Genomic DNA, 23,264 nt, shown 5'->3' with positions numbered 1-23,264 from the left:
ACCTAGGCGTTGTACGGACTGTATTGCATCGTCTGGGAGACATACAATGGATTAACAATCATACCAACCATGTAATATTGGTTTTTTGTAATTTGCTTCAGGGAGAAAAAAATCGCTAATTTTTTTTAATAGTATCAAACATACAGCATCTTTTTTTGCTCTTTACCTTTTGTTTAATAAATAAGCTTTACAAATAAGTCAAATTCGTTTTGCTTCTAACTCTTCCTTTGCCTGATTTTGCATTATCCTTAATTTATGGACATGAGTGTATAAAGTGCATTATTTCAATGAGGTTAGGTTGTTTTCGGACTACATGAGAAATAGATAAGCTTGTTTTTAATTGTTCCTACCATGCTGCAAGCATATTTTTAACTATGGATGAAAGAAAATTAAAAAAAAAATTAATTTTCTCATACTCTTACAGTTGAAGTTCTACTATACTTCAAGCTAACCTGAGAACACATACAAAGCTAGGACAACCTTTTCATAGCTTTTACCCCTTTTCTTCAAGTAAGATTATCCATATGCACCAAACTGCCCACACATATTCAATTCCTCCAAATCGCTCCACATTTGCCGACTTCTTGCCAAATCCAATGTATTTAAATAACAATCTTTTCATTCGATGAAGCTGCAGCTGAAACTGATGGTTCATTGTAGTGTAAAATGTAGGAAGTGTTATTCATTGTCTTAATTTATATGAAGTTTTTCACTATTATCTAATTTGATGACATTTAAAAGCTGAATCATTAAGTAAAACTTGAAACAGAACCTTGCAGTTTGGGTTACTTTTTTTTTTTTTTTTCCCCCAAGACCGTTCGCTTAGTTAAAAGTAAAACACATAAATTTAGAAAATCTGGTAATAAGTTATTTTCTCTTAACTTTTTAGAGTTTACAGTTTATTGCTTCCAAAACAGTGAATCAGGGAAAATTTTTTTATTTTCTAAAGATGTCAATTTGATTTTAATTTGCAATTGTTTAAAAAACTCAGACTATATTTTATAGCAGACATTATAAAAATTATATCCTATATTAATAGTCTCCAAAGACACATACTCTTCCAGTCATGTCCAAACTATCACCCTTAGCCTATCTTTTTTATTACTGTTTTGAAATCAAAAATAAAATAAATAAAAATACTGGAAACTGAGAACTTCAGATTACAGTCTAACGACTAAACAGTTTACCATTAAAAATTTCAAGATATTACAAAAATATTTAAAACTTTAAAATAAACATAAAAAACATAAACAAACAAAACAAAGATAAAAATTAAGAAACAAATGATCTTATACCAATTAATTAAGCCTATACTAACCAATTAAAATATAACATTAGAAATATCTTTTGTTAGTTACAACAAAGCGCAGATGTCCTTAAGAACTGAAAAAGTATAAAAAAAAGTAAATTGTTAAGAAGTATGTTTATTGTTTTTAAGACATTTACCATATTAATTAATAACTGGTTGCTTTTTTTTTTTTTTTAAAGTAAATTAAAGTTTTTACGCTTTGTCAAATGAAATGTCTATGCACGATGGGGCATGAAAGGTGCATCTTTTGCATCACGAAGAGGAATACATTGTTTTTACACATATCCATTTATAAAATACAAGCTCATTCAACTCTCTCAGAATCCATGAATTATATTTTGCAGGGTAGGACTGTATAAGTTAGGTAAAAACCATACATTTCCTTAGAGGTATAAGAATAACAAGCATATTACACATATATAACAAGTATATTGTACATAAAAAATCTAGCTATTCCTTTCCTTAAGTGGAATCATCTACATAGCAAGTGTATTAAGGACAGAGTTGCTTAAGTCGTGAAACACTAGTAGTATGCAGCAAGTTCGTTTGCCATGACTGTAAGCTCTGAAATGCATGGGAATCTCTCAATGTATTATATAAAAGATGTGCTTTACCCTTATAAAGTCCCCACAAGGACATCTCATCCTTTAGACAGAAACCCTTTTTCCTTCTACAGTCAAAAGTCGTTAATCCGGACTCGTCGGGACTTCGGCGATTCCGGATTATAGATCATCAGTTTAAATCTCGTAAGATGGCATGCAGAAATTCTAAAATTAAAAAGATGAAACCGTAATTTATGAAATAAAGAACAATTATGATCTAAAGGGTATCAAAATTTACAAAAAAAAAAAAAAAAAAAAAAAAAAAAAAAAAAAAGAGCTTAATATTTATTTGTTTACTTTATGAAACATTTCTTTCAATGTAAGTTGTTTAAGTTGCTTCATTTTATGTGATAATACTTTCTCTTTAATTCTATAAACAGACATAATTTCTTGTTCAGTTACAAAGTTCCACTGTTCAAGTCCCGTTAATTGCTGTGCCGAGAATACCGACTAACTTGTCAATCGAAATTTTTTCGTTTTCACTAACCTCTCTGTTACCTTCTTCATATCTTTATCCATTTTTTGCAGCAATTCCACTTTTTGTTTGATGGACATTGAAACATACTTTCGTTTTGTAGATCCTTTGGGAGCTCCAGCATCAGAAATTCTATTTGACATAATCGAAAGTTCAAGTTTACTTTTATAAAATTGCTCTTACAGTCTGCAAAAAAAAAAAAAAAAAATAAGCGGGATGCAATTCGAAGATTAAGGAACAATGCAATCATTAACATTAACTGAAATAGATAATTAGATAATTTTAGCTTACACCGTCCGTTATACATTAAACGCGCAGGCTAAAACGTATTCTGCACTTGCGCACACGCATATGTGCAGTAAGTAGTCAAGGTCTTACGCACACGCGTAAACGCCTGTGCGCATGTGCCAACGCGGCGCATGCGCAGAAAGTTTTTAGCTTTGAGGTCCGGATTATGGGTGTCCGAATTAACGACTTTTGACTGTATCATAGTTAACTTAATTGATCAGTACTTCCATACTAGTTAGGTTAGTTGATTTGAATATGGGAAAGCACACAAGAGCTATCTGACTAACGGGTGAGATGCATTCATGGAGAACTTTCTAAAGGAAATAGGCTCATATTCAGTTTTATGTGGAAAAAAACCATGAAAACTGACCATGAATCCAACCCGTTCATTTTGGTTTAAACAATGTCAAACTACCAGTACTCAGCGACCTTAACCATTTGGCTATTGGTGGGACATTTTCATATTATATTTTCTAAGGGATATTAGCTTGTATTCATAATGTTATTTATAACTGTTTATAGTTCTGCCATTTTTAAAATTTGTAGCCTTGAAAAGGGCCTTTGTATCCTTAATTTGTGGCCCTGAAAAGGGCCTTTTCTTTAACTGAGGTATTCAATTCCGTAAGATTATCGTTTGAAGAATCTGAGCTATCCGACTCATAATTGTTAAATTTCACGCACTCAACGGTGTTCTCATTTCTCTAATTTCCACATTTTCTCTTCTTCTATTATGTGCCACACACATTTAGTTCATTGCATAGAAGCACTAAATCAATCCCTTTCTCAATCAATTTACGAACTTCATCCTTTTTAAAAGTTCTGTTTTTGGATGCTACATATCCTTTTACACTACTCCATATGAGTTCAGTTAGGTTCAGTTCGCAATGATATGATAGTAAATGGAGCACAGTATGTCCGGCTTCAGCAACTACAGCATTGATACGATGCAATTCAAATTATTTGTGAACCTTAGAAACGAGAACTAAGAATTCAACTTTCAACATATTTTTCTTCCCAAGGAATATTTTCTTTCTATCAGCCAGAGTTGAATCTCTGCTTTCTTTGTACTTGAAGAAGGAATGTTTTCAGACAAAACGCCGTGATAAGATGCATTATCCAACACAATTACACTGTTCTGTTGCAGGTTAGGCAGTAATTTTTTTTCAAACTAATTTTCATAATATTCTGCATTCATTTCCCCATGATACTATCTTTCTTTTTCTTAGCTTTGAATATATCACATGTTTCAGGAATAAATCCGTTTTCATTACCAGCATGAACAACTATATGTTGTGAGCCTTTTCTTGAGGGAGCAATTAAACCTGCTGAAAGACCACTCAAAAGGCTATCTTAGCACTTTTTATAGTTTTATCCTCCAAAATTTTGGTTTTAGAATGCCCAGAATTTACCAAAGAATAATAAATTGTCCTACCGTGTGAATGCTTTCAGCAGTGAATATCATCATGTTCAATCAAAACTGACTGACGTTTTTGTTTTCTGTATGCAAATCCTAAATCATTCATCATTCGTCCTACTGTGCGAATGGACATATTTGGCAAATCAGCTTCATCATTTATAACTTTAGCCTCTTTCTGCACAGTTGAAATTTCATTCCATAAAAAGAAACCACAAACTTTCCTCTGTATTGTTGCTAAAGTTAACTCATCATATTGGACTAGAAAAGAAACACGCTAATGTGACAATCAAAATCGTAAAAAACAACCTTATATTTAGCGTAAGTATAATGAAACACTCAATCGATTTCGAGGGCAGCTAAAGGTCCCTCCTCATCAGGAGAAAGAAATACATAGAAAGAAGAAAATAGGAGAAGGCGTCACAGAAACATGTAGTGCTTATCAGCACTGCACGTGGTTATAACTAGATTTTTAATCAGAGTTGCACTGGCCGCCTACTTTTACTGAGCCAGGCTGTCTGATCAAGCATAAAGAAATATTAGCGAAGTTAAAATAGGGAGCGAGGGGCAAATGCACATTACGCTCAAAATCTGAACTTCAAATAATGGAAAGCAACCACTGAACGGATTTTTATACCCTCTGGTAGTACCAAGCGCGAGGAGGTAACGCCATCTATCGGCAAAAATAATTGAATTAAGATAGTAGAATTTTAAAGGCATTAGGAAGGACTGGATTGGATTTCAAATCATTAACTAAACTTTCTAAATCTTTGTGAATGTGAAAAGCCTCAAGAAAATCCAATTCGCCTATGGAAGAAGCCTTTTGCATGATTTTTGCAGACCCAAAATCAAAATTATGGTTAAAAGTCCAGCTATGATACGCTATTGAAGACTTGTTAATTTCGCCTTTTTTGACATAAGATTCATGTTCCTTGATACGAAACTTCAACGCTCTTTTTGTTTGGCCAATATATCTTAAACCACACTGACATGATATACTATAAATTCCCCAAGAATTCAAGACAGAAACGCAATCTTTTAGAATCGAAGGGTGAATTTTATTAATAGGGGAGAAACCGACTTGAAAATTGAATTGTTAGCTATAAAATTGCACGGATTCTCCAGAAATTCAATTTTCAAGTCGGTTTCTCCCCTATTAATAAAATTCACCCTTCGATTCTAAAAGATTGCGTTTCTGTCTTGAATTCTTGGGGAATTTATAGTATATCATGTCAGTGTGGTTTAAGATATATTGGCCAAACAAAAAGAGCGTTGAAGTTTCGTATCAAGGAACATGAATCTTATGTCAAAAAAGGCGAAATTAACAAGTCTTCAATAGCGTATCATAGCTGGACTTTTAACCATAATTTTGATTTTGGGTCTGCAAAAATCATCCAAAAGGCTTCTTCCATAGGCGAATTGGATTTTCTTGAGGCTTTTCACATTCACAAAGATTTAGAAAGTTTAGTTAATGATTTGAAGTCCAATCCAGTCCTTCCTAATGCCTTTAAAATTCTACTATCTTAATTCAATTATTTTTGCCGATAGATGGCGTTACCTCCTCGCGCTTGGTACTACCAGAGGGTATAAAAATCCGTTCAGTGGTTGCTTTCCATTATTTGAAGTTCAGATTTTGAGCGTAATGTGCATTTGCCCCTCGCTCCCTATTTTAACTTCGCTAATATTTCTTTATGCTTGATCAGACAGCCTGGCTCAGTAAAAGTAGGCGGCCAGTGCAACTCTGATTAAAAATCTAGTTATAACCACGTGCAGTGCTGATAAGCACTACGTGTTTCTGTGACGCCTTCTCCTATTTTCTTCTTTCTATGTATTTCTTTCTCCTGATGAGGAGGGACCTTTAGCTGCCCTCGAAATCGATTGAGTGTTTCATTATACCTACGCTAAATATAAGGTTGTTTTTTACGATTTTGATCATCATATTGTTCCATTTGAGTTTGTGTACTGACTTTCAAAGGTCATTGCTTACCTGGAGTAAAAAAATCCGCCATTTTCTTTAAATTCCGATTTCATGCAATTTATGCTTGTCACAGAAATACCAGTCAAATCAGCAGCAAAAGTAAGTAACAATATTGTTATCAGATTTATAAGCAAAATGCTCTTGTAATTTGACAAAAACATCATTCATAACAATAATCTTAGCGGAATCATGCAGTGGTTTTCCAGCTTTAATGAGGTTGAAAATTATACATATATGTCGAAGCAGACGCCATAACAATTGCTTTTTTCTTCTCTTGGTCAGTAAATGAATGAATGCTTTAATTGGTTTTCTCATCGAAAGTTGAGTGAAATTTGCAATTTTACCAATAAAGCCAAAAAAGGAGATGTCTTCCTGCTAGTCATCGAATGATTGACACAATTTAGCAAATTTTTAAATAAAAAGCTGGACGCAACATAATCTATTGTTTCACACATTTTTCTCCTTTACGTTCTCTTTGTATAACAGTATTCATAGTTCAAAGCGTAATTTTTACAACATCACTTCTCGAAATGATAGAACTATATTCTATGGTGGACGCATACACTTTCTACTATATCCAGTATTCTCAACTTAGGTTGACCTGGAGTAGTTTCTACAGTTTCGCTAATGCTTTTATCCACATCCAAAAACACATTTTATTGATACATGAGAAAGTCTGAGATATTACGTATGTCGCAACTATGGGCTCAAACAAAGACGAGAGATCTGCCAGAAGAAACTTATCCTTCACAGAGTACATAAAAATGAGAAGCGAGGATTGGTATATAGATATACGATGACCAGCTTTTAGCCTCCCAAAACTTTGTTTTTGATTACACAGCTACCATATTATTTGAAACCCTTAATTTTTAGAAATAACAAATTATAATAAAAACTAGATTTCCCTCAGATATTTTGGTGTACAGAAATATATATATGTGTTAGTGACGACAGTGTAGTTTATTGCAGATAATTTGTATTCAGATAAGCACTTGATTAGAGAAGACACCAATATTCTGCAGTTACGAGTGGACTGAAGTTAGAAAATCACTAAAATATTGATTACATAGTAGAAGATGCCGAGAATGTTTGAAGAATTACAAAATCACTTGATAATCCAAACATATCTTTATTACTTGTTGAATAGTCAGTCTATGGCAGCGATTCTCAACCGGTAGTATGCAAGAGAAAAATAGGTAGTACGCAAAGAAACAAAGCGTTTTTAATTATTGAGTTCAAAAATTAAATACCCTAACATCCTGCTTAAGCTTATTCTCTAACATTCGTAAATTTATTTGATTTGAGCTTTGTTCAAGGTCAATAGCTGCTCACAAATTTTGGCAAAATAATTCGTTTTATTTTCACAAATAGTCTTTTAGCCATAGACATTACAAAATATGACCTAAATATTTTTTTTAAAAGGAGTAATATAAATGGATGTTGTATTTAATAGAAAATAAATTTGTATAAAAAGATAATGGTATCTCATTAATTCTTTTAGAGTTGATCCATTTATTAGCATGTCTACAGTTTATGTGACCACAATTTCCACTCTCATTTTGCTCTCTATTAGAATAAATTTTACGTTGATTTGCTGTTTCTAATAGCAGGTATTTTGTCTTCTTGTTGCTTTGTATTCCTTACTTTTCTATGCAATTTGAGAATATCACCATCTGTTTTTGGAGAACTCGTAATAATATATTGTGCATTTAAATATTTGTGAAGAAAATAATAAAACAAACCTAGATTTTCAAAATGGAAAAATAGCTAAGATTGATTAAGTGATGATTCACAGGACAGTCTACTAGCACTAATAATATTGAAAATAAAAGGAAAATTACTTATAGGAGATATAATGAAAGTTATTTATCATTTGGGTTTACTTGGAATGGAGATGAAAATGGACCCTCAACCTCAATGTGTTGATTGCGGTGAACTATTATCCAGTCAAAGTCTGAATCCTTCGTTTCTTAAAAGACATCTTGAATCTAAGCACAGCAATTTAAAGAATAAATCTGAAGAATATTTTAAGAGGAAATTATCAGAGTTCAAAACTAGTAAACAAGTAATGAAAGGTTTTGTTACTCCAAGTGAAAAAGTTTTACAAGCTAATTACCTAGTAAGCCTAAGAATTGCCAAGCCTGCGCAGGCTAACATTATTGGAGAAAACCTTATATTACCAGCAGCTAAAGATATCGTTTTAACATTATTCAATGGCTAATGAAACTAATAATATTCAATTATCAAATTATACAGTAAGTTGATGAATTCATGAAATGGGAAATTCCATAAAGGAGACATTCAAAAATTAAAACAGAGTTAGTATTTCACATTGCAATTACATGAAATTACTGATACAACGAACTTTGATCAATTATTAGTTCACATATGTTTTGAAGATAAATGAATTGCCATTGAGCATTTCGCTTCATAATACAGTAACTGCAAATGAAATTTTCAAAACAACTGACAATTTTATGTCTGAAAATGATATTACTTGGTACAGTCAAAAGTCGTTAATTCGGACACCCATAATCCGGACCTCAAAGCTAAAATCTTTCTGCGCATGTGCCGCGTTGATGCATGCTCATAGGCGTTTTACGCGTGCACACAAGACATTTACGACTGCGCAAGCGCAGAATACATTTTCGTGTGCACGTTTAATGTATAACGGACGGTATAAGCTAAAATTATCTAATTATCTATTTCAGTTAATGTTGATGATTGCATTGTTCCTTAATCTTCGAATTGGATCCGGCTTATTATTTTTTGCAGACTGTAAGAGCAATTTTATAAAAGTAAGCTTGAACTTTCGATTATGTCAAATAGAATTTCCGATGCTGGAGCTCCCAAAGGATCTAGAAACGAAAGTATGATTCGATGTCCATCAAACAAAAAACGAATTGCTACAAAAAATGGATAAAAGATATCCTTTGTTTATCTAACCGTTCCGAAATCTGTTCGACGTCGCGGCACGCAATGAACTGGAAGTTGATCTGTCACCACTCGTTATCTTCAGGGCAGATGTTTTTATTTTATTTGGCTTATAATTCCTTACTAAATGTAGTATTTAATGTTGATGTACTCCATCTTTGATATGATTTAAATCTAATTCCTCGTCATTATAAATATCACGAATACAAATCAAATAGTTTTCTGGTTGCAATTTTCTAATTTCGGCTATGCGTAAGGTATGCTTTACGCATGCGTGCGTTAAAAGAAATGTTTAATAAAGTAAACAAATAAATATTAAGCTTCTTTTTTTGTAAATTTTGATACCCTTTAGATCATAATTGCTCATTATTTTATAAATTACGGTTTCATATTTTTAATTTTATAATTTCTGCATGCCATCTTACCAGATTTAAACTGATGATCTATAATCCGGAAAAATCGATAATCCGCAATCGCTGAAGTCCCGACGATTCCGGATTAAAGATTTTTGGCTGTATAAGTGCATTGTCCTATGTAGTAACTGAGCTCGGGCTTTAAGAGGGAAACATTCCGGTTTATTTTTTGCAAATAAAGAAAGTCGCACCTGAAACTAAATTTACTCACTGCTCTATTCATCGTGAAGCTTTAATAGCCAAAAATTTTAGAATTAAAGTATCGTGACTTAAATGCTGATAATTAAAATAGTAATAAACTTTAATCTAATATTTTTTATGTGTGCATATTTAATACAAATAGCCAACAAGTTGTGCAAATGGCAATATATGTATATTTTTCAATATTTCTATTGAGAAACTGAATAGTTGGAAATATTTAGAAGAAGATAAGTGACATTTTATTTGCGTTTTACTAACAGTTAGTTAACTTTATGTTGTTTTTTTATTTATTTATTTTTTTAATGTCTCATTTTGTCACATACTTGCTCAGTTTAGAGGTTTAGTAAATCGCAGGTAGATTTAATGTTAAGCGGCATAGGTTAAAATGAGAACAAAGATCATAATCAGCATGATTTATAACTGGATGTTGTCAATGCTGCTGCTTGCCTACAGAGAAACCTGCTGATTGGAACAAACCTGAAAGGCCTGATGTGGGCACAGTTGGCAAGTTTTGAAAGTTAGTTGGGCTCTGTCTGACGCAGTTAGTGTCGTGGCTTCGTGTAGAGTTCCATGGGTTGTAACCCAGTTAATATACTTTAAGGTCCCAATAAGCCACTAAAGCACCAGAGGTGATAAGTCGTTTTGTATTAAGTCTCACTAAATGCAAAGAATAAGTTTTACATGAATTTTTACATTTATGTGTTTTATCTTGTGACTACATTAAAGATTAATGAAATTCAATAATTTGCTTTAATATGCACAGATAATTTTTAAGGGTAAGCAATTAGTTATAAATAATTAAATTACGTAGTTAGATAACCTTAGTCATTATGGATTTATATAGCCACTATTAAATTTTATTTATTTTTAAGCAATATTTGTTAAAAAAGCCCTATTAAAATCACAATCTAATAAAATTTCACAGTTTAAAATACATGTAATTTATGACATTGATTCTTAAAGAGATTAAGATAATTACACATTAAAAGCTACAAAACATTTATGTTTTGCAGCAAGAACACTCAACAAAAAATTTATGCATCTTTTTTAATTTGAAGACTTCCCAGACATTTTGGCTAATTTATATTGATTTCCTTCTGTTTAAGCATCTTTTCTAACAATCAGAAATTTGTCTCAATACACAAACCAATGTTCTCACTAGTTTCTGCATGCTTTATCTCCTAACTTGTCATCAGTCTACAATGTACCTATGAAGGTTTACCTGATCTGGTAAAAGTTAAATACTCCAAAAACCCATGATGGACATGAAGGAAATTATGTCTGAAAGTAACTACAATGTTAGACAAAGGTTTAAATAAGCCTCTTATTTAAAAAGAACTTAAACATAAAGGCATGTTCTGATGCTAACAAAATCAATTACAGCTCATGGTGATGTAATTAAACAACAACAGTCAAATTCAAACTAAAAATACAGACTAGTGGTCATTTAATATGTATACAAAGAGATCATCATGATGCATGTGGACTTAGTGGTCAAAGACTCAGTAACTTTATGTTAATATATATATAAATTTATGTTAATATATATATTATATAATTTATATGAGGAAATAAAAATTGGAAATTACAGTAAAAGCTGAAATCATAAACAACTGGGTAATTTACATAATAATAACTGTACATATCTTTGAAGAATAATTTTCTTTATGTATTCAGTTACTTTCTTCAACATGTTTCCTTTTCATTTTAGAATTTTAATTAAAGATTTCTGTTATTCTAAAAACAAAACAAACAAAAACAAAAAAAATGCATTTAGAATGTATAGAAAAAGCTGCTAATTTTATTTCTTTAGTAATATGAACATTCAGAACAAGTATGAAATATATATGGTAAGGGCCGGTTACAGAGCTGTTGTGGCATAATGTTTAGAATTTAGTGACCCACCGAGCAACAAAATCTAGAAATGGCAAAACTTTTAGAGTTTAGAGCAGGCAATGGAAGCAAAATTTAGAAAGGAAGTAGGCAGCAGAATTTAAGATCCACAGAGATTGCATCAGGTGGGAAAATGCCTAGCTCTAACCCTGTGTATGATACATTAAAACATATTAGATGAATCTTTTAAATTGTAAGTTTTCAATTTCTTCGTTGTTAAAAAACTCCTTTCTGTAGAAAGGAATTTTTTTATTCCTTTTATTTTTTATTCCACACCTGTGATAAGATTAGAAGCATTTTTGAAATTTTCCATGTTTGTGTCTAGTAAAAATTAGAGAAAATAAAGGGAAGATAAACATGCAAAGAAAAAGATTCTAGTATCAGAAGCATGTTTTCATTGTTCTTCCAGACGTTCTCCAAAAAGTAAGTAGTTCACCGCAAACTTTCTGTAAAATACATCCATTACATGTTAATACCATGGAGACATTTTTCCTTTTGGCACATATTTCTTTAATCTTCTAGAATCATGGGTCTATAAATCTAGCCTTCAAATCCTTCTCAAATTTTCAAGCTGCAATTCCAAGCTAAACTCCTAAAGAAAAATTATTCCTACCAATTCTGTAACAGCAAAAAGGCAGAAATATTTTGTAAAAAAAAAGGTTGGGGTAGTGTACAATTTATTTATTATTTCATTATTATTTTATTAAAACTGATGCATATTCTGAGAATTCTGAATATTCTGAGACAATTACATGCGAAAACCTCTTACTATGAAAAAATTAAGAAGACATTTTTAATGAATTACATGGCTAATTTTGCTTTTGCTAAGAATGTTTGGTAAATTGTTCTTTAGAGCACTGTACCTTGTTTATTTTTCAGATTCAAAACTTTGTAATATGAAAGCGAAAAATAAAAATGTTTTATTTTAATGTTATTTTTTTAAATATAATTTCAATATATTAACATTACTTAAATGAAATTTATCAATGTTACAATGTTTTATAAAAAAAATCGTCAAAAAATTCCCAAATCTCGGAATTAAAAATTTTCTTTAGAAACTGATCTTAAAATCACCAAAATATTGATAAGGTGCCAAATTTAGAACGATTTAATAAAAGAATTCACCTCCTCAAAAGTGAAAAGTTGTTTAAGAGCTCTTCATTAGAAAAAAAATGAATTTTAAAATGCTTATGTTTCACTTCTTCCTTAGAAACTTGAGTATATATTAGAAATATGAACGAATTATAACCTATGAACCCATTCAAAATGTAACCATATATGTTAGTGAATCGCCAAAAATATTTCTCCAAAATGCTAATTCACACTCAAAATGGCAGTTGTAAAAACAGACAGAAATTTCAGTTGATTAAAATTAAGGACCTTCTGCCGATTTTAGCCAAAATTAAGAACCAAAATTCGATTCCTAAAAAACTATGGACTTTTAAGGACCGTCCGAACCCTCAGCCAGCTTTCACGATAGATGGGATGATACATAAATACAAGTGAATGTTTTATTTTCTTAGATTTATCTTGTAATCCTTATTAATAATTTATAATTCATTATTAGGGATGAACAATGCAAAGTTCATGTGTGCTGCTGAGTTTGTGCAAAAATCTCCAAATTTTTAAAGATGAAAACAGATTGGTAACTACATAGGGAGAGAAACATTAATGTATCATATAATATAATATTTATATATGTAATAAAAGCAAGGAAAAGACAGAGCAATGTTGATGTGTACATAGATTCATATTGAAGAGGAAGAATTCTGATTGTGTAGTATGCTAATATGTTATTTTAATTCCACTTTTATTTCCAATTGACATATGTGGCCACAGTTCGCTTGGCACTCCAGTCGTGCCTATTCAAGAACATTTATATTTTTTGCGTTAAAATTTTCGGTGAAACAGGACTTTTCCCATGATTCAATTACGAGCAAACAAAACAGTGTAGATTTCTTCATAACTAGAACTGGCAAAGAATAGAATAAAAAGCACAAATTTAGAAGCACTCATGATAAGACACTAAGGCATAGAAGCATAGAAGCACTGATGGCATAGATACCTGATGCTCAGAGCGTCCATCCATTTTAAAGAAGAAACAGTCGAGCCGGATTGAATTTCGTATTTATTTAAATTCACATTTGTAGCCACAACTCACTTGGCACTCCAATCGTACCCACATCCAAAACATTTACAATTTTGATACTATAGCGATAGAAGATTGCTGCAGCATCTTAACAGGATGAAAGCATAAGCCAAAAGAAAGAGTGTCACAGTAGTAATGCAAAAGCAGGGAGGGAGGCAAAAGTTTATGTTTTGGTTTACAATTTGGTGATTGGTCAAGAGATATCTGCATTAAGGGTTACGTAAGATCGCATGATTAATATAAATGACGCAGTTTAGATGTATGGCACTATTTCTAAGATAGAAAGAAGAAATCCCCAAATTAAATAAAAATAAGAGAGGTTACAGTCAATTAAATTTAGAAGTCTGCTTTCATATTTTTTATAGCAAGACAGCGAAATTACATCCTAGCAGGGCAAAGAGTGAAGCTGAAATGCATAGTTACCCTATATGGAAGCACACGAAGAGAGAGGTTTGGATCGAGTTAGAAAGTTTCAGTTCCCAATTATTACATCATCAAAGCTGCACAGGACATGCAAAATGGAATGACCTCGAAATGACGCAATCCAAAGAAGTTATTATGATTTTTGAAACAGAGAGGGAGAATTGCAGTTTTACCGTTATAATTTTGATTTACATATTTTTTATCTTACATATATAATTTGTAAAAGTTTACAATTAGGTGCCAATTGTTTTTTTGGCAATTTTGTTTTGCACCCAAAATCAGCACCGGGAAGATACAATTTCAAGATGGTCACTACACAAAACCAAAGTAAGAAGTCAAAGAATTGCACAAACTTGGTGTCCATGTATACATCAATCTATTTTCACTTAAAAAAATCGGAGAATTGCACAAACTAGGCACTGTGCACTGCCTTAACTTTGTCCATGTACACATCAATCTATTTTCACTTAAAAAAAATCAGGAATTTAAAACTATCATGGTAACCAGAAATGAGGTTTCATCACCAAAATTGAACAAGACTTAAAGCTAATCGAAAGGGCATGCAATCCTACACTAGAGCCATACAATGTTTAAAATATGCTGAATTTGTGCAATTCTTTGATCTTTTAAGTGAAAACAGATCATTGTATGTATGGGTAAAACAGCAGTAATATATCATGTAATATACAGTACAAAGTCCGAAATCCGGATGTCCATTATCCGGAATGATCTAAAATCCAGACCTCAAAACCACCAACAATGTTTTCTCATAGGCTTTACGTATGCACATTTAATTCCCACCCTTCGCACATAATAAAACATCTGGAGAGTCCCGATTCTTAATTTCACTTTGACACTAAATAAAAAACCTTGTTATTGAAGAAACAATCATTTTAGTATAAATTTGTACCATCAGTAATTTGGCTCCATTGTTGTGTATTTGCTTGGTACACATCTCAAACTGAAACATTCCACATAAATACATTGATATGACACCAGCCTGGTGAATCATTATTTATTATACTTTCCTTTCATCACCGTATGTTTATCAAAACTTGATAACTTGAGTAACGACTCATGTAGTGATGCCTAAACATTTTTTTTTTATGTTAGTAATTGAATAATAAAGGAGTATGGTAACCTTTTATGTTGGCATTATGCTTGGCAATGATTACAGATTTAAGTTATATGCACTAAAAAATGTCGATGAGGAAATATTTACCAAAATTTCTTTCCATATGCTAAAAATAGATTTTGTTGATGATCCTTATAGACCCAAAGATTACATTTAGGGCTATTTGAATTAAGAATAACTGATTTGTTATTCATATAAACGCAGAACCAGCACCAGGGCTCGTATGGCTGCACCGAGTCACAGAATTTAGGACCCACAGAGACTGCATCAGGCGGTAAGATATCTAGTGCTGGCCCTCAATAAGGCTTAAGTATATGTGGGAATTTATTTATTCAGAACTTTGATAGGCCTTAAGTATGTGCAAGAAACAGACATAAGTATAATAAATAACTAAACTAACACAATTCAGGCGTAATTGTCTCAGCGCACGATGGAAGCAAGATAAAATTTAACAGAAGAACATGTCGTTAGTCACCAAGCTCATGATGCACAGCCAAATATGTATAGTGAAGGATAGCTAAATTTGATGATGATAGCTGCAAATTTTAAGAGTTTTTGGATATCACAAAACAAAGGTGAAATTTTCCAATTAACGGATTTTGTAAAGAAATGTGGGGAAGCGGTAATAAATGAAGATGACATAAAAGAAGTTTTTCATTGTGATGACAATGCTTCTCAATCATCAATCAATTAATGAATGGCGAAATCTGTAGTATGGTTCTAAATCCAGAAAATACCGCTACCGATAGTGAAGAAAGTGACAGAGAAGTTACTGAAAATGAGAAAATTTCGATTGACAAGTTAGTCGGAATTCTCGAAATTACAGGACTTCAACAATGTAACTAAACAAGAGATACACCTACAGAATTATAGAGAAAGTATTAGGACAAAAAAAAAAAAAAAAAAAAAAAAAAAAAACAAAGCAACTTAAAACAACTTTCATTGAAAGAAATGTTTAATAAGGTAAACAAATAAATATTAAGCTTTTTTTTTTTTTTTTTTTTTTGTAAATTTTGATACCCTTTAGATCATAAATACTTCATTATTTCATAAATTATGATTTCATATTTTAAATTTTATAATTTCTACATGCCATCTTTCTAGATTTAAACTGATGATCTATTATCAGGAAAATCCATAAATCTGGAATCGCCGAAGTCCTGACGAGTCTGGATTTCGAACTTTGTACTGTAATATGTTTACTATTTAATGTATCATATTATCCTTACTTAAGAATTAGAAGTTGTATTTTAAATTGCTAAAGTGTGTTTCCTTTTGATATGTTGGTAATGTTTGCCAGTTTACATTATATATTGATTTTTCGGCAATCTGTTTAAAAGAGACTGCCAACCCAGTCCTAAGAAGTAATTTTTACTGACAATATTTTTCACTCAAAAATTTGTTATATCAAAGGTATTTCCCCCAAAACAGCATTATTTCCAATGAGTTACCATATGCATATAAAACTGTGCTAAGAGTAAATGATGATCATGGCTGAATTTAATTGCAGCAAATGGTACCCAAATTGATGTATATAGAAAATGTTTATACATAGGTCTATGCCGAAATTTTCCGTGGACTTTTAGTATTGCTATGGTTTTTGCGACCAAATTTGGGCACAAGCTTTATAAGTAATTATGGCATTACTTTAAATTTGAAATCAAAAATATTACTTGACAGCATGACTAACGTTACGTCAGATGGCAAGATATTCATGGATACTGTACCCACAACTACAATTTTACAACCATTACATGTATTTAAAGATCTATTTAAAAAATATGATTCTCTGTTTCAAGATGTTTTGAAACAGTCTTTGAATAAGAATACTCTTGGAATCACACACGTAATCAAAACTAAAGGTTATTCAATAGCAGCTAAGGCTAGGCACCTAGTGCCCAATAAATTGGCTGCCACAAAAGCAAAATTCACTTATTTTGCACAAAAAGGCATTTGTAGCCCTTCTAATAGCTGCTGGAGTAGTCCTCTGCACATGGGTTAAAAAAAAGGGATGGTCTTGGCGGCCTTGCAGGAACTACCATAAATTAAATTCAATCACTATTCCAGATAATTATCCAAATGATTAGCTGCATGATTTTACATCAAGTTTGAGCAATAAAACTGTTTTTTCAACATTAGACCTCAAGAAGGCATATCACCAGGTATAAATGAATAAAGAGGACATACCAAAAATAGTTACTCCTTTCGGATTAATCGAGTTTAACTACATGACATTTGGTTTACGTAATGCTACACAAACCATGCAAAGTTTACTGGATCAAATTCTGTCAGATTTAAATTTCTGTTTTGTATATACAGTCAAAAGTCTTTAATCCGAACTTGACGGGACTTCGGCGATTCCGGATTATTGATTTTTCCGGATTATAGATCCTCAGTTTAAATCTGGTAGGATGGCATGCAGAAATTATACAATTAAAAATATGAAACCGTAATTTATGAAATAAAGAGCAATTGTGATCTAAAGGGTATCAAAATTTACCCAAAAAAAAAAGCTTAATATTTATTTGTTTACTTTATTAAACATTTCTTTCAACGTGCACATGCGTAAAATATACATTATGCATAGTCGAAATTAGAAAATTGAAACCAGAAAACTATTTTATGCGTATTCATGATATTTATGATGACGAGGAAATTTATTTAAATCATATCGGAGTACATCGAGATGAAACACTACATTTAGTAAGGAATTATAAGCCGAATAAAATAAAAACATCTGCCCTGAAGATGAGGATAATGCTAACAGATCAATTTCCAGTTCATTGTGGATCGCGACCCTCCCCCGCAGAGCAGTGTGAAGTTGATAAACAGATTTCGGAATGGTTAGAGAAACAAAGGATATGCTTTTATCCATTTTTGCAGCAATTCCACTTTTTGTTTGATGGACATCGAAACATGCTTTCGCTTTGTAGATCCTTTGGCAGCTCCAGAAGCGGAAATTCTTTTTGACATAATCGAAAGTTCAAGCTTACTTTTATAAAATTGCTCTAACAGTCTGCAAAAAATAACAAGCCGGATCCAATTAGAAGATTAAGGAACAAAGCAATCTGCAACATTAACTGAAATAGATAATTAGACAATTTTAGCTTAGCTTATACCGTCCGTTATACATTAAATGCACATGCGTAAAGGTATTATCATCCTTGAACCGGCAGGTTCCTTTCAACGGGCGCCTGGACGGAAGAGTCCTATCCCGATTGAAGTTGCGTCACTTTTCGAACGTTATGGGCTTAAGTGGTGTTCGGCAGAGTGATGATGGCATGTCCATAAGCAATGTGGATGACATACAGTCCAGTTGAAAGATGATTTGATGATACCTGCACTTGGGGAGAAGTATTCGGAGGCTAACTCCTAGGTTGAAAGTCGCTGCGCTAAGGTATAGAAGGCGGCGTCGATGGGCGGAGAGGTCTTGAAAATCTTCAGATCATGTGGGTGAAAATGTCCAATGGGAGAAAAAGTTGGAATTTGGAAATAGAGCTGAGGGGTCTCATGCAAGCAAGTGTATTATGTTCACAGATCAGAGATATAATTTAAGAGTTTTTTTTTTTTATTTAATTATTATTTAGTTAAAGATGTTAGCTTCCTCGCATATAGTAAATAGAATTAATAGTTTCTCCATGGGTGTATCTGCTGCTTTTAATTGGTGTAAGTTATTTTTGAGAGTAGAAAAGAATTTAAATATGTTATTGTGGCCGAAAATATTATTGAGTTCTTTTAGTGTAGAGAAAATGTCGGTGAAAATGTTCGCGTTAGATGTAGTGTTGGTAGTCTGATTTCTAGTGTCTTGTGTATTGTTGGAAGTAACCTGTGCGTATGTTCTGCCTTGTGTGATATTTGGGGTGCTATTGCTTGGAGTAAAAGTGTAATTGGGTGAATTATTTGTATTTCTGTTTTTGGGGAATTTCTCGCAACCGCGGTATGAAGCTGGATGATTTTTGCGGCAATTTGCGCATGTGGGGTTATCTAATTTACCTTGTGTAGGGCAGTCTGTTGTTTTATGTTGTTGTGCGCATTTAACACACCTAGGTAGGAAGAAACAATTGTCTGATGAGTGATTAAAACGTTGGCAATTGTGGCATTGTGGTGTAATGTTTTTGTTGATATGCGTAAAGGTGTTACGGGATTAAAGACTTTTGACTGTATAGATGATATTTTGATTACTTCATCATCCCTCGATGAACATATACTTCAAATCAAAGAAGTTTTTAAGAGATTAAAAAGTCATATTTGACGTCAGTCTTCCGAAATGCACATTTGCTGAAGAACATGTAAAATTTGTAGGTCACATTATCCATTAAAATGGAATCATTCCTTTCTCAGAAAAAATTAAAGTTACCGAAAACTGTTAATGAACTCGAACGTTTTTTTGGGAATTCTTAACTTCTATAGGAAATTTTAAATCATGCTGCTGAAGTTCAACTTCCTTTAAATGGTATGTTGGGAAGTTGTAAGAAAAATGACAAAACAGACACTGTCAACAGACACTGAAACAGCCTTCGAGTTATGTAAATAGCTTCTGACACAGGCTACAAATTTAGTCCATCCAGACCCAAAAAAAGAAAATTGCTCTCATGTGCGATGCATCAGAAAAAGCCATAGGCACTTGCATCTAACAGCTTAATACACAAATATAGGAACCATTAGGATTTTTCTCCAGAAAATTGAACAAAACTACAGTACGTATGACAGAGAGCTGTTCACAATATTTGCCACTATTAAATACTTCAGATATCTGCTTGAAAGTATGAACTTTACAGTATTTACAGACCATAAGCCAGTCACAAAAGCACTTTTCCAAAAGTATGACAAGCTCTCACCTCAATTAATCAACTTTATTTCACAGGTCAGTTCACTACTGATATTGAACACATGAGTGGTGCAGAAAATGGACCAGCTGATGCTCTTTCTTGCATCGAAATGGTTGCTAATGTCATTCCTATTAACTATGAATCTATGTTGCAAGCACAACAGTGACACTGCACTCCAATCCTTTTTGGATAAAGAAAATCTAGTTCTGCAATTAAAGAAGTTAAAAATGCCTGATAGTTCTGTAGAACTGTATTACGACATTTCACATGGTAAAAATCCATCCTTTTGTTCCAGACAGTCATAGAGAACACTTTTCTTTCCAACTCCGCATAATCATAATCTTTCCCATCCTAGACCTAAAACAACACTGAAGTTAATTAGTGACCGATTTGTTTGGCCTGGAATGAAAAATGTCATGAGCCATGAGGAAACTTGAATACGATGTCAAAAGGCTAAAGTGTCTCATTATGTACACTCTCTTTTAACTACTTTTATAGTTCCAGATGAGCATTTTTTCTCATATCAATATAGATTTGATTGGACCTCTTTCTTCATCTCAAAGAATGTCTTACTATTTGACATGCATCGACAGGTATACTTACTGGCCCGAAGCATATCCATAGAAAGATACAGGGGCAGAGACCGCCGCCATTGCTTTTAACGCTGGTTATATATTTCAAGATTCGGTGTGCCTGCCCAGATCACCACCGATTGTGATAGTCAACCTCGCGCATGCACGATAAGAATCTTATCTCTGCTCAATTGCAAAAAAGAACTCATCCCTTCTGTATTTTACAAGTTCGTGCACACACTTTATTCATTGCTGAAATTAATGTTATTCTAATGCTATGTACATATTTATATTTATTAAAAGACTTTATTTTTACAAATGGGTGTTTAGCAGTTACATAGACCCCAAAACCTAAAGGATAAAATTTGAAGCCAATTTATGATATATGAAAAAGATACATCTGATTATATCATTTAATCCTGTGGATATCCAAATGGATTATATCACAAAATTTTATTAATATATTAAAGATCACATACAAATTGAATTAAATTATTACGTATCATTTGAACTCCAGTGATACCTACCTGGATGATTCAGATTTCATTATCATATTAAAGCCTAGCCTTGGATTTACAGTTTAAGTGCAAATATACTTAAATTTTTAACATACTTACTCGCCTTTAATGTAAAAATGAAAAATAACAATCAAACTGATCATGCTAAATTAATTGGCATTATCATTACATTTAATAAGGTATTTAGTATGGTTGTATGCTATGTGCTATGCTGTTTGTTAGTTACGTAATTCCTTACTTGAGTAAACTGAAGAATTATATACATATTCAAATAACTTCTCCAACACATAAAGTTTAAAAATGATATTCTATATTAATTTCAAAAACACATTATAACAAGAGTCGAAACTTACCTCCACTCGTTTCACAAAACAGTGAAAGACGCGAACCTTCATCAAGAGGGCCTATCATGTCGGAGACAGTTCTACCTTCTTCATCAACTATGAACACATTTGGTGCTGAAAAATTAGAGACATATAAAAAAACCTATTTACAAAAAAATGGTAGGTATAAAAATGCATCACAAACTCTTACTAGAAATACGAAAAACAAAAAAAAATGAATGCCTAAAATTAAAATATTGAAAACCATAATTGCACCTGAAACACAGAGTAGTATTTGTAAAGAATATAAAGTGATCGGCGCTAATCTCATAGCACAGCATCATTTATTTGTATTCACAAAGGTATAAACACAAATAAACTCAGTCGCTTGATGCATAGTGTTGCCAAAGACAAAGCGCTAAAATTCAGTTTCATTTTCGCTAAGGCTCCTCTAGGAGCTTAATTTCCACTACCTAACGGACTTTCTACCGAAGCACCGAGCCTAACGGCTATTCTGACTGGTATTGAGGAATACGACATTATACACACGCACAGATCGTATTTTATTCTCGAGTGTCAAGATGTAGAAACATCTTTTTACTCGACTTCTGATAAAGATCGGGTGGGAGGAAAAAGAGAAGGGTAAAAGGAGTGTGGGAGGCGGATGAAAGACACCCCCCCTTTTTTCGCCGCACTAGCGGCGGCGAAAAAAGGGGGGGTGTCAAGTTCAGTGTTGTTATAAGATGTAGCCGCGGGTGGTAAAACCGCAGAGTGAGTTTGGCGTAAATACGTCAATTAAGGTTGTAATTCTTATGTGGGAAGGACGTCACAAGGGTAACGATGTTTTTCTCTGAGACGCGGGGAGTGTCTGAGAGTGCTAATAAGGCTATTACTGTGGGTTCGTACTGAATAAAAGAAGTTGACCGCTAATCGTTTAATATACTCTTGAATAAGTTCTATTCGAAGGTCTCTGTGAATGTAGATGTTGGGAATATATCAAGGAGCATTGATAATTTCTCGTAGAATTTTATTTTGTAGAATTTGTAATTGTTTAATATTGGTTTTAGCTGCATGTCCCCAGATCGGTGCTGCATAAAGAAGAGCTGGCCGCAGTATGGAGCGATATAGAATTAATTTGTTTGTAGTAAATAAGTTGCTTTTTCTACCAAGAAGAGGTCGCATAGTAGCTGTGGTGATTTTAAATTTTTGTACTATGGATCGGAAATGGGTTCTGAAGGTAAGTTTTTGGTCAAGGGTGACTCCTAGGTATTTGGTTTCATTAATCCAGTCTATTTCTTCATCAAATATTTCAGGGGGTGGAGGATAGTATTTCATGATTCCTTTACGGAAAATTATTGCCTTAGTTTTATCAGTGTTAATTTTAATCCTCCAAAGGGTAAGCCATTTTTCCAGTTTTATGAGATAGCTTTGGAGTTGGTTTCTTACGGCGATAACTGTGCAGGCTTTAGTAAGTATAGCGGTGTCATCGGCAAAGAGTGCAAGATGAACAGAAGGGTCTTTAGGGATGTCTTGTGTATAAATATTAAAAAGGTACGGCGAAAGTGCCGACCCCTGCGGGACACCAGCATTTATTACTCTGGTGGTAGAATAAGCAGTACCGATTTTGATTCTGAATGTTCTGTTGCTGAGAAAAGAGGCTATTAAGCGAATAAAATGATCTGGAAAATTAAGAGTGATTAGTTTGTAAATAAGGCCTAGATGCCATACATAAATAGGGAATTGTCCTCTGTAGCTAGGTTATTTAGGAAATTGGTCCATTTTTGGTTTTTGAAGTTCTTGATTCTTCT

General features: G+C 32.8%; 1 protein-coding gene across 5 annotated transcripts in view; it reads right to left on the bottom strand.

The window, feature by feature from the left end:
* The window catches only part of LOC118183243 (B-cell receptor CD22-like), a 62,132-nt gene extending 40,212 nt beyond the window's left edge, over positions 1-21,920 (bottom strand). For 4 of the 5 annotated variants that reach the window (XR_004757207.2, XR_004757206.2, XR_004757208.2 and 1 more), the window contains exons 1-2: positions 21,733-21,920; positions 21,487-21,591 (exon numbers count right to left, since the gene is read on the bottom strand). Coding sequence is in view for 2 of the 5 variants with exons in the window: in XM_035352709.2 (XP_035208600.2) it covers positions 21,487-21,591; positions 21,733-21,787 (160 nt within the window). In the remaining 3 variants the exon portion in view is untranslated. Of the gene's footprint in view, positions 1-1,923; positions 2,074-21,486; positions 21,592-21,732 lie in introns of those variants that run through there. The other variant, XM_035352711.2, reaches the window with a different exon arrangement.
* Between the last annotated feature and the right edge of the window lie 1,344 nt (positions 21,921-23,264).

Source organism: Stegodyphus dumicola, chromosome 8 (assembly GCF_044657685.1).
Source record: "Stegodyphus dumicola isolate Sdum_Otavi_A_Nest chromosome 8, ASM4465768v1".
In the NCBI taxonomy this organism is placed as follows: domain Eukaryota; kingdom Metazoa; phylum Arthropoda; class Arachnida; order Araneae; family Eresidae; genus Stegodyphus; species Stegodyphus dumicola.
Note: the sequence above shows the minus strand (reverse complement) of the source record. Positions and strands in the feature narration are given on the sequence as shown.